The following is a 12,406-nucleotide window of genomic DNA, read 5'->3' on the forward strand; positions in this document are numbered from 1 at the left end:
CTGGCAACAACAAATAGATGAGTTCCTACTGGCCCAACACATCACCCCTTCGGCCAGCACCAAGAAAAGCCCGGCGGAACTCCTCATGGGAAGAAAGCTCCGCTCCCCTCTAGACAGAATGCACCCAGAATACACAAAGGAAAAAGACAAACCGACAACAGATCCGGAAAGAACCTTCGAATCGGGCGACCCAGTGTATGCCAAAGACTTTGACTCCAACCTCTGCTGGAGGGAGGGCACCATAGATCAAAGAACCGGCCACAAGTCGTACACGGTTCTGCTACAAAATGGGAAAATCTGGCGAAGACACATCGACCAAATCAGGAAGCGACACCCGGGTGAGTCCCCACAAAATAACGATCACATTTTCCCCACAGAAAATCGCATAGAACAACCATCCTACTCACCGCACCATCTTCTGGCATCCAACGATGGCTGTCCGGGAGCCCCGGCGGCCAGCGAAGGTGAGACCGCACCATCATCCACGGGCCAAGGCAACCCTTGCCAGGACGGAGCAGCACAAGAGCCAGCCGCCCAGGAAGACAGCTCACAGCAGACTGAACTGCGCAGGTCCGGCCGGGCGACCAGACCACCAATCAGGTTACAGGACTACGTAGCCTATCTAAATGACTGACAGTTGTAAAAGGACTATGGGGGGAGGGATGTTATGTTTTGCATGCTGTTACGAAGAGAGATCCCTGATTGGATCAGACACAGATCCCTGATTGGATCAGACACAGATCCCTGATTGGATCAGACACAGATCCCTGATTGGATCAGACACAGATCCCTGATTGGATCAGACACAGCCAATAGGAGCCTGCAGGCTGACCAATAGGAAGCCTGCATAGACGACCAATCAGGAGCTTCAGCACGAGGACTTGAAACAATGTCACCAATCCCAGCGCTGGCAACAAAGTATATAAGTGTGGGTTTTTGCCAGGGTTTCTCAATCTCTCGCTAGATTCTTTCCAGCCTGCGAGCTGGGCTCTCTGGATGCTCCTTCTGATCAAATAAAGAGCTGTTGTCACTTTCCTTTTGCCTCTGCCTCTGATTTAACAGGTTAGGTCCCACAGATTTGGCCTTTTCCGGGTCCCGTCGACTAAACAATGTCGTTTGGCGGGACCCAGGGGAACAGCCTTCTCTGTGGCAGCCCCAACCCTCTGGAACCAACTCCCCCCAGAGATCAGAGTTGCCCCCACCCTCCTTGCCTTTCGTAAGCTCCTTAAAACCCACCTCTGTCGTCAGGCATGGGGGAATTGAGATATTCCCTTTCCCCTAGGCCTATAAAATTTATGCATGGTATGTCTGTGTGTATGTTTAGTTTCTTAAATAAGGGTCTTTTAAATTAATTTAAATATTAGATTTGTTACATATTGTTTCATTATTGTTGTTAGCTACTCCGAGTCTACGAAGAGGGGCGGCATACAAATCTAATAAATAAATAAAATAAATAAACAAAAGAGCAGAGGTTCCCACGAGGGTCCATTTCTTCAAACCTCAAATTTTATAAATCAAAAATTAAAAGGGGGGGAGTACTCCACTCTTTCCTCCCCCCAATTTAAGTCTTACAATTCACTTCCCAAGTGAATTGTAAGAGAAGGAGGGCCACTGGGGGAAGAGCTGGGGAGGCTTCTAGGGGAGCTTACAGTGGAGCTCGTGAACCAATTCTGAAGGCTTCTGGGCAGTCGAGGGAGAGGGTGGCCTCTAAAGCCCCCCAGGAGTCACCAAGATCAGTCTGGCATCCCTCCCTCCTTCCCTCCTTCCCTCCTTCCTTCCCTCCCTCCCTCCCTCCCTTCCTTCCTTCCTTGGAGCAGCCGAAACTCTTCCCCCTGTGGATCCTGAGGTTTTAGTGCCACGAATACCCCTCTCTTCCTTGGAGGAAGGCAAATCTCCCACCGGTGTCCCCCTCTGCTCAAGCCCCTTCCGCACAGGGAAGGAGGTACCAATTTGCTGGATTCTGGTTTAATATGACTCTTCATGATCAGTCAAATGCAGCAATAAACTCCATCCTTCCATCCGCTGCCTTCCCTTCTCTTCCCAAAAGTTCCAATTCTTTTGATTGCCTATCTCTGTTCAAAAAACCCCTTTGGAGTCTGCAATGGCAAAGGGGTTTTTTTTCTCTCCACCCAGCCTCTTCCTGTTAGGCAGAGGACTTTATCTCAAAGCCCGGAAGGCGAGGATGCTTTTCTTTTTAGTCTAATGAAAGAATCACCTGGAATCTTCTGGATGGAGTAATTGAAATAAAGCTACCAGGCATTCCGTCAAATCTCCCCTCGCCTCCTTTGAAGGAGGGTGGAGGTGGGGGGATGAAGATAAGCAGGGTGAGCCCAGCAGAGAGGAGGCAGCTGGGGGCCCCTCATCTCTGCACCCAGGAAAGAAGACAGCAGGCCTCCCTTGGAAGAAATGGCCAAAGCGAAGCTCTCGCTGGCAGACCTGAGCTGCATGGGGGAGGTGGCTGGAGGCCGGGCCCCCCACTCCACCAACCCATCCTGGCAGCAGTTCGAGCCCCCACCCCCTCCCAACCTGTCCTGGCAGCAGTGACTCCTGCATGGCCTTGGCACGGCTTTTGGAGTGGGTGGGGAAGGTGCTGTTGGCCGAGGGTGTGTGGGGGAGATGGGCAAGGCAGTCAGGTGGGAAGGGAGCAGCTCGGGGCTTTCCTGCCTGTCCAAGAGCCAAAAGTTCTGCCCTTCCCCACACCTGGCTTTGGCCCCCACAGGCTTCTGGCAGAAGGGAGCAGTGGGCGATGGATGGCAGGGGCTCCCACAAACACATTTTGGCCGCAAGATGGGGGAAATCCCCTCCGAGCAGAGGAATCAGCGGGCGAGTCTACGGAGAGGGGCGGCATAAAAATCTAATAAATAAATAAATAAATAAAAATAAACTGGCAGCGAGATGGGGCGGCTGCGGAGAGCTCCTTGTATGCACCATTCTCTCTCTCCTCTGACACCTTCCTGCTTTGCCATAATAGTAGCAGAAGGGATGGGGGGTTAGAGACCCCGCATGGCAAAACCTGGCTCCAGTTCCCTTGCAATCTTCAGCGCCTGCAAAATTAAAAGTGCTTGTTTTGGCCACTGCTCGCAGCAGCAGCAGCTGAGAGAAGCGAGAGTTCGTAAGTAGAAAATGGTTCGGAAGTAGGGGCAAAAAAATCTTAAACGCCAGGTTCATATCTCGAAAAGTTCATCAGTAGAGGCATTTGTAAGTAGAGGTACCATTGTATTTCCTCTTTCTTTTCGGAAATATTTTGAACCACACTTTAATTTGTGGTGGTAAATTCCTATTATTTTTGCTTATTAAAATTTAGTATATAGAATAAATTTATAAAAGGGAAGTCTAACCCATTTCATGATTCATTAATAAAATTCCTATAATAAAATCCTATGTTTTTATAAAACCACTAGGAGTGTTATATAAATCCACTGCCATGTAATTACCATTCACCATCTGTTCCATGAGGGCCTCACATGATCTATTGGCATCTTGGAGCTTCCTGTACTTGTCAGGTTTTTCTCTTTCTATGATCTGTAACATGATGAAAAAGTTGAACATTTAAAATGAAACACTTTTCAAAGTTTGGCCAACAGAAACCTTGATTAGATAAATATGGTTTTAAAAGCAATTTGTTGTCTTTTATCCTTGCTAAATCTGAAAAATATTGCTATATTTAATATTCAAGATATTTTCAGTCCATACAAACTTAAATTATTCCTCATGTCTACCTTTTTGCCTGGTTAATCAGATTCTGCAAATTAATCAAATATGAAATATTTAATTTCCTTTAAATGTCCCTTTTATTAATCTGTTTTGAAGCAGTAATTATACTTAAACTAAGCAGCAATAATAAGCTATTACTGAAACCACTGCTTCCTCCATATAGTAATAGCTTATAATTTTTATTGCATATTAAATGCAACATGTTGCTGCTTTGCATTTGTTGCACCTAATCCATACTACATCTACCTGCACTTTAACCCATGAGTACTACATGAATGTTTTATGCAGAACTGATGAGAGGGTAAATATTGCATAGCTACAGAATTCCTCCAAAACATGGCTCTCAGAATATGTGAATGAATATCAGTATCTCTCTCCAAATTATTAAAAACTCAGAAAAAAATCAGAAATTGCTCCCTTCTGCTTCCAATTACATGTGCATGGGTTGCCATTTTATGTGCAGAGAGAGCTGAAAGCCACTGAAATTGCACAAAATTGCACAAATTCCCATTTTCAAAAAAGAAAGAAATGCATAGCCCTGGTGTATAGTTTACAATAGATGGATGGATGAGAAATAAATTATACAGAAAATGTATTTTTTAAATGGTTGGACTTTTCTAACATACAAGATTGTTCAAAAGTACATAGAAATTTGCACTTTTCATAATTTCATACTATAATCAATAGTAAACACATTACTGCGTAGAATTTTAAATAAGTAAACTGGATAAATATAGTATAGTATAAAATATTTAGGTAAAATGTACTTTATTGAATAATATGCACACAATTATAGCTTATTATAAAGTGTCTTGAAAATTGTGTACTGAGAAAATACAGGTGTTAGGATATATAAAAGTAGGGGGACCTCCGTGGTGTAGTCTGAGCATTGTGTACTGTGAGAGCAGGTTCCAAACTCATAGCACAGATTTCTGAGGTTGGGAGCCCAATTGGGACATTGCAGATCTCAGAGAGATCTGAAAAACTATGGTGGGCACTCTGGTATGAACCAGAAATCTATGCACTCAGGATAACTTCCCTGAAACTGGGCAGAGAAAAAAACCTGCCTCCTTTGACAGGTTCGGAGCAAAGACAAGCCACACATCAGGAAGTAAAAGAGTGGATTCTATAGAGAAGATCATGAGAAATGTAATCCTTAAAACTACTTGAAGAGCTTGATAGAAATGTAAAAGAGTGAGCGGGAAGATCATAGCTGTGAATGGGATAATAAGCCGCATTTGATTATAGAAGAGTCGAAAATGAATGCAGAGTGACAATGCACAAATATTTTTGAAAATATGATATCGAAATTTACTTGGGTAAGGAAAAAGCCAGGATCAAACAAAAATATTTACAAGATAACAGAAAACAAGGAGGTTTTGGATTACCAGATTTAGAGTTATATTATCAGGCAGCAGCCTTACAATGGATAACTGATTGGATAAACTTAAACAATAACAGAATACTAATACCTAAGGCAGAGGGAGGGAAGGAGGGAGAGAGAAAGAGAGCAAAAAAGAGAGGAAGAAAGAAAGAGGGATGGAGAGAAAGAAGGGAAGGAAGGGAGAGAAAGAGGGAGGGAGAAATAGAGTGAAATGGAGGAAGAGATATTTTTTTTGTCCAAACTTTTCTTTAGCCCCCCCGCCCCCCCTTCAGTGTTCCCCAGAATTTTGAAAACATGAATAATGTGCCGCGGCTCAAAAAAGGTTGGGAAACACTGACCTAAGGGACATGAATTACAGGCAGGGTGGCATGGTTTTCTGTGCTACAAAAAACACAAAACACACTCCTACTTTTATAATCACAAAATTAGAGAATCATTACATAAGATATGGCTTAAAATAAAACAACAACATTATGGAGAAATACCTCCTTAGCTTTCAAGCTTGGGAGCTGTTACATATAACAATGCACTGGACAGATGGAAAATAATCAGATATGAGGAAACATTCGACCCTCAAGGAAAGCTAAAAGAAATAGAAACTTTAAAGCAAATAGGAATTAATCTTGATTGGTGGCCATACTACCAGATTAACTCTAAATTACAGGAAGATAAAGGGAAATATGGAATAACAAAAGAAAGAACAGGACTGGATAAAATTTTACTGGGACCAGGGGGGAAAACAATAACAAAAATGTATAAATATCTACTGAACTATAAAATGGAGGAAGAAATAGTGAAGAAATAGGAAGAAAGGAATAGGAAGAAAAGTAGTATGATAAGTTGGGCAAAATTTTTTGGTCACAATATCAATTTGGATCAATGGGGGGAAAATTGGTCAGATCCTGGGGGGGTGGGGTTTGTCTGTGATTCCTCCCAGGCCACCGATTCATACCCTCTCCTCTTCACCTCTTCTACAGAGAGGCTCTGGCTCGATTTCTTTTGATTTCAAGCACCTTGCACCTGAAGGTTTTGGGGTTTCCCTCAGAGTGGGAAATACCCATGGTGCTGCAACACTTGGTCATGCCCCCCCTCTTAAATTGTGGCAAGTTCTTAAAGAGATGGGAGTACCACATCATCTTATTTTTCTCTTGATAAACCTATATGCAGGTCTAGAAGCAACAGTTAGAACCAGACATGGAACCACTGATTGGTTCAAAATTGGGAAAGGAGTTTGGCAAGGCTGTATACTGTCTCCCTATCTATTTAACTTATATGCAGAGCACATTATGAGAAAGGCAGGGCTAGATGAATCACACGTTGGAATTAAAATTGCTGGGGAAATATCAACCACGTTAGATATGTAGATGATACCACTCTAATTGCAGAAAGCAAACAGAATAGAATTCTTCATTGGACAAGTGTGGATACACAATGAATTTGTCTTTGGTGCATATAATCTCAGAGTACATAAAAGAAAATATACATTTGTCAAGAATCATGAGGTACAAGACTTAATAATTATCATAGGGTTCAAATAAGTAATCAGGAAATAATCAATATTACCGTAATATAAATTGTAAGGATACAAGCAACAAGTTACAGTTATACAGTCATAGGTGGGAGGAGATGGGTGAAAAGGAATTTAAAGAGTCTCTTGATGTATGTGAAAGAGGAGAGTGCAAAAATTGGCTTGAAACTCAACATTAATAAAACTAAGATCATGGCAACTGGCCCTCTCAATTCCTGGAAAATAGATGGAGAAGAAATGGAGGTAGTGACATATTTTATTTTTCTGGCCTCCAAGATCATCGCAGATGGGAACTACAGCCAAGAAATTAAAAGATGCTTGCTCTTGGGGAGGAAAGCTATGGCAAATCTAGACAGCATACTAAAAAGCAGAGACATCACCCTGCCAATAAAAGTGTATATAGTCAAGGCTATGGTTTACCCAGTTGTAAGGTATGGCTGTGAAAATTGGATCATAAGAAAGGCTGACCATCAAAAAATTGAGGCCTTTGAACTATGGTGCTGGAAAAGACTCCTGTGAATCCCTTGGAATGCAAGGCAATTAAACAGGTCAGTCCTAGAGGAGATCAACCCTCCTCTTTAGAAGGCCAGATTTTGAAGATGAAACTCAAATATTTTGACCAAAGGACTCACTAAAGAAAAAGGTAATGCTGGGAAAGACTGAGGGCAAAAGAAGAAGGGGACACTAGAGAATGAGGTTGCTGTATGGAGTCAATGAAGTAGTCGGTGTTGGCTTAAATGAACTCTGGAGGATGATAGAGGACCGGAAGACCTGGAGGAATGTTGTCCATGGGGTCGCGATGAGTAAGACATGACTTCACAACTAACGATAACAACCACCTATTCAAATATACATGCATACATACACATTGTTTATATATTGTTATAAACTTCTAATTTACAGTATATTTTACTAATTATTCTCCAAGAATCTGAATTAGAAAATAGTTGTAGGCACATAAACAAAAATTGTATAGCACTGAAATCATAGATTAATGCAACATGACCAGATAGTACAAGAAATCACCACTTGAACTTTTTAGGACTGTTCAAAACAAAAGATAACTGCATTATCAAAGACAATTACATAGCATTGTCAGCGAATAATCTTCAAGTTCCAAGTTAGAAGTGAAATCCCAGAAAAACAAAAAAAGGTTTTCTGAGAATCTTCCAAGAAATATTATTAATATGTAGGATTATTTCTGAAATAAGCTAAGGTTGATTTCTCCATTCATAACTAAACATAGTTTTCAAAACAAAACCCCTACAATTTTGCAGTGTATGCCAAAGGAAAAAAATGGGACAATTAAAAAGGAATTCAGACAGCTGAGCATTTAAAAAAATGAATATTAATATAACTCAATCATATCTCAGCATTTTATATTTTATAAAGATCTTCTGCCAGCAAACATTCTTTTATTCAAATGTCACACTGACAAATTATAATATTTTTTCAAAGCAAGGCACCTAACTATATAACATTATTGACTTTTGGGGAGCCAGGCTTTATAGTTTATAGCAGTCACTGAATACACCTAATTGCATTATTTATATTTTAGGACAGGATGATAGCAAACTAAAGCATAAGAGCATTTATGCATACTTTATCAATATATTTCAAACTTCAAATTAATCTACAGCCATTTATCAAATGGAAATACATAGTAAAATTTGAAGCTGATAACATACTAGTTCTACAAACATTATATAAATTAAGTAAATATATTCCCCCCCCTTACATTAACTTTTTCTCTGAGATCAGATAGGTTTCCTTCTTTTCTATATATTGCAAACTCAGGACTCTGTAGTACAGCTTCTGAACGAGTCATCCAACTGTGAAGTTCTGTCGAATCAACATCAAATCTACAGTAAGAAGGAAAAAAAAGCTGTATTTTGTTATTCTTGTTTTATAAAAAGTAATGAAGAACAAGATGTTAAAATAATAAGAAAAGATTTAAAACTATTTCATTCAAAATCTAAATTACATATAAAGCAAATTCAACTCTAAATAATCCTGTTTTCCATATACATTTAAAATGTTATTTGAGTTGACATAAGAAATCAAAGGTAATATATATGAAACAGAAGAGGGATATGATAAAAGCAAATGTATTTATAGAGACAGAAATATATGTATAAATAATTTGAACATTTAGATACAAGTTAACTTTTTTCTTTTTTATTTCATATTTTTAATTTTTTTGTAGATTATTCTTCATCTGTGTCTTATATAATGTACTTTTAAAAAATAGTGTGATGGCCATGAATAATATGTTTGTTAATGTAATAATAATAATAATAATAATAATAATAATAATAATAATAATAATAGTTGTGATTCAGCCTGAGGCTCCTCAGGGACCGGCTGGATCTCTGCCAGATCCATGCCCAAAGAAGGAGGACAGTGAACAGGAGGGGGAGGATCAGGCAGACGGGGGAGAGGAACGTCAGGAAGAGGAGGAGGGAGAGCAGCCTGAGACCCCCGGGGGGGGCACTCCCCAGCTAGTAGCCTGGATTCATTGGATGAAGACGCACAGGCTATAATAGACATGAGGCAGCACCGTGCAGCTCAAAGAAGGGACCAATTAGAAAGGTATTTACATCCCTGAATTGGCAACAGCTGGGTTTGGGTGTGGTTCTCCTCAGCAGGGTTGAAAAGGCAGGCCCGCCCTTACAGTCTTGTGGAGAGTTATCAACTGGGAGTCCTGTGACCTTGCTTCGATTCTTGGCGTCTCTGATCTTGGCTTGTGGCCTAGAAGTCTGGAAGACTTGGGGGAGACGTGGGTTTTATTATCTCCAGTGTTGTTTTTGCCAGCAAGAATCCTGTTTTATTGCCTGGCCTTTGTGAAACCTTGTGAAGCTTCAGAGTGTTCCTGTCTGTAAGAACAGTTTTTGTTACCTGTGTTTGCTTGGAATTATATAAACTGCCTTTGCTTTTTACCAGTGTATCTGGATACTCTTTTTGGTTGGTGTTGGCTTCTGGGGGGACCCAGACAGAACAATAATAATGTATGGCCTTATAAAGATGTCATGGTATTTGTTTATTAAAATGAAATAATTTTATTTGGAAGTATATCTGCCTAATAATAACAGTTGATAGATTTTAGTATGTCAGTCCTTGTGGGCTTGATCTCAGCCTAACTTATATAGATTTCTGGATAATTTGTCCAATTATGATTATGTAAATTAACATTCCTTTTTTTCAGGTGGAGTATTTTACCCACTTAAAGGAGGAGGTGATAATGCTCTTGCTATTTTTTGTCCAAGCTTTTTTTAAAAAAATTAGCTGTTTCTATTTCATATTTATCTAAGCTGATAAAGAAAGTAATAGCTTTGAGCTACAGGATACGTAGATAATGAGTTTTGGTGTAGATGTGGAATTGGAATGAATACAAATTTTATTACCCTGGTATTTGATCTATTGAGGAGGCAAGAAAGAGGTAATGAGACATCTCTGTGTCTTTTGGTAGTGTTGCAAATGTATCTGCCTGGGCATTTGTACAATTTTTTCCCCCTGTTCCTATTTCTCTTAATCCTGTCAAAAGATGTATCTAAGAAACTTCTCATTCTCAGAGTTGTTCCTAATGTTAGGGACACAATTTAGGATTAAAGCCTGTGCTCATTGGGGATGGACAGTGGTACCTCTACTTACGAACTTAATTAGTTTTGTGACCAGGTTCTTAAGTAGAAAGTTTTGTAAGTAGAAGCAATTTTCCCATAGGAATCAATGTAAAAGCGAATAATGCGTGCAAACCCATTAAGAAAATCCAAAACTTTAAGGATTAAAAAAAAAGCAGTGAGCGGAGGAAGTGGCAGCAAGCGGGGATTTTGGTAGCGAGATGGGGTGGCTGCCGAGAACGGAGGAAGAGGCGGCAAGAGGGGATTTTGGCAGCGAGATGGGGCGGCTGCTGATAATGCAGGAAACGGTGGCAAGAGGGGATTTTGGCAGGAAGATGGGGTGGCTGCAGAGAGCGGAGGAAGCGGTGGTAAGAGGGGATTTGTAGGCATTTGTAGGTAGAGGTACCACTGTACTTCTTAAGGATCAGATGCTGTCAAGAGGTCCCTGGGATCCCCCATTAACTATGAATAGCCAGAAATTATCAGTACATGGAGAGTAGGGTAGGTTTTTTGAGTGATAGATGATAAACCTATAGTGGAATACACAATTATTAATGTTATTAATACAAGGGTTCATGAATTGAGATAGACAGACAGCTCGGAGTCTGGGCATGGCTTAGGTTCACTGATCTCTCTCTCTCTCTCCCCCCCCCCTCTCTCTGTGTATGAGTGGTTCTGTATTATATTGCTTCTGTGAATATTACTTCTGTGCTTCTGAATTCCACTGTATGATATTGTATATAAAGAAGTTTCTTATGTATAATTGAATCCTGCTGAAGTTCACTTACTTGTGTGTTGGTCGGATGTGTTTGATAGTTATACAGTAAATGTATTATTGAAACAGATAATTCACTGGGGAACAGCAATTTTGTTGTCTTAAATCTGTGACTTGTTTTCAATTAACTTTTGGCCTCTGTATCCAAAAACAACCACAGTTTTTGTCTATCACATCATGTCAACTTTTAAAGCTACAGGATACCCTCAAAAGTCATACAAATTGTGCATATAAAGGAAAGTGAAGTAAAAACTTACCAAATATATTGTTTACAAAGAATAATTTTATTCATACAAAGGCTATAATAGTTGCTGCAAGTTAAATTGTGTTCATTCCAATACCGTATTTTTCGGTGCATAAGACACATCTTTTTACCTCAAATTGTTTCCCAGTGTAATTTGCAGAATCTTAAAAATAGTGTAGTAAGAGCAGGATGGTCTAAATGTAGAAGTATGAAGAACTTGTAGTGTTGCCAATATCCTAGACCATCTATACATTATAATAAGATTGACTTCAAAGCCAATTCCAGGTGTTTATAGTAATATTTATTCTTAAGCAACTTAGTATCAAGATTTTAGGACTGCCTGTTTCCACATAGTAAATCCTATATTCTTAGTACATTAATAAAGCAGCTATTCTAGGACCTGCTGCACATAAATATTATCAAGCTATTTAATTGTATTTCTGAAACTCATTCTGAACTGTTTAATTGTAATTCATTCTTTAAATTTATTGTTACATTTACAGAGGGTGGACAAAGAAATGGAAATACTTGACTTTTTGGCATCATAATTTTTGAACATGTTCAAATCAATCAAAACTTGGCATATTTTAATGGTTTTTTAAAATTCTGTTATTTAATATGTTTTTTTAAACTACCTTTTTTAAAACAGAAATCTAAGGAAATTGTTTATAACTTTCTAGAAATGGCAGACCTCTCAGACTTTCAAAGAGGCCAATTTGTTGGTGCTCGAATGACAGGTGCTAGTGTAACAGAAAGTGCCCGAATGTTTGGCGTTTCAAGAGGTAATGTCTCAAAAGTAATGACTGCTTTTGAAAGAGAAGGGAAAACGTCCTCAGCCAAGCACAGGTCTGGTTGAAAGTCGAAGTTGTCTGAGAAAGACTGTTAGACTCTGAAGCAAATTGTTAGAGTGGATTGCAAGACCACAGCTCCTAAAATCACTGCAGAGCTCAATAGACACATACAGAACCCAGTTTCCACAAAAACTGTTTGAAGGGAGCTTCACAAATCTGGATACCACGGAATAGCTGCAATTAGAAAACCTCTGCTCTCAAAGACAAATGTTTCAAACCATTTAGAATGGTGTAGAAACCACCAGAAATGGTCCCTCGAGCAGTGACAAAATGTGATTTTCTGACGAATCATC

The 12,406-nt window shown here is 39.8% G+C and overlaps 1 protein-coding gene across 1 annotated transcript in view; it reads right to left on the reverse strand.

Annotated features, from left to right (window-relative positions):
• LOC139155793 (dystrophin-like) overlaps positions 1 to 12,406 on the reverse strand; it is a 583,469-nt gene that overhangs the window by 161,181 nt on the left and 409,882 nt on the right. Inside the window, exons 18-19 of the mRNA XM_070731073.1 lie at positions 8,365 to 8,488; positions 3,435 to 3,522 (exon numbers count right to left, since the gene is read on the reverse strand). Of these exons, the coding sequence (XP_070587174.1) occupies positions 3,435 to 3,522; positions 8,365 to 8,488 (212 nt within the window). The remainder of the gene's footprint in view (positions 1 to 3,434; positions 3,523 to 8,364; positions 8,489 to 12,406) is intronic.

The sequence above is a fragment of the Erythrolamprus reginae genome, unplaced genomic scaffold (genome assembly GCF_031021105.1).
Source record: "Erythrolamprus reginae isolate rEryReg1 unplaced genomic scaffold, rEryReg1.hap1 H_6, whole genome shotgun sequence".
Classification (NCBI taxonomy): Eukaryota; Metazoa; Chordata; class Lepidosauria; order Squamata; family Dipsadidae; genus Erythrolamprus; species Erythrolamprus reginae.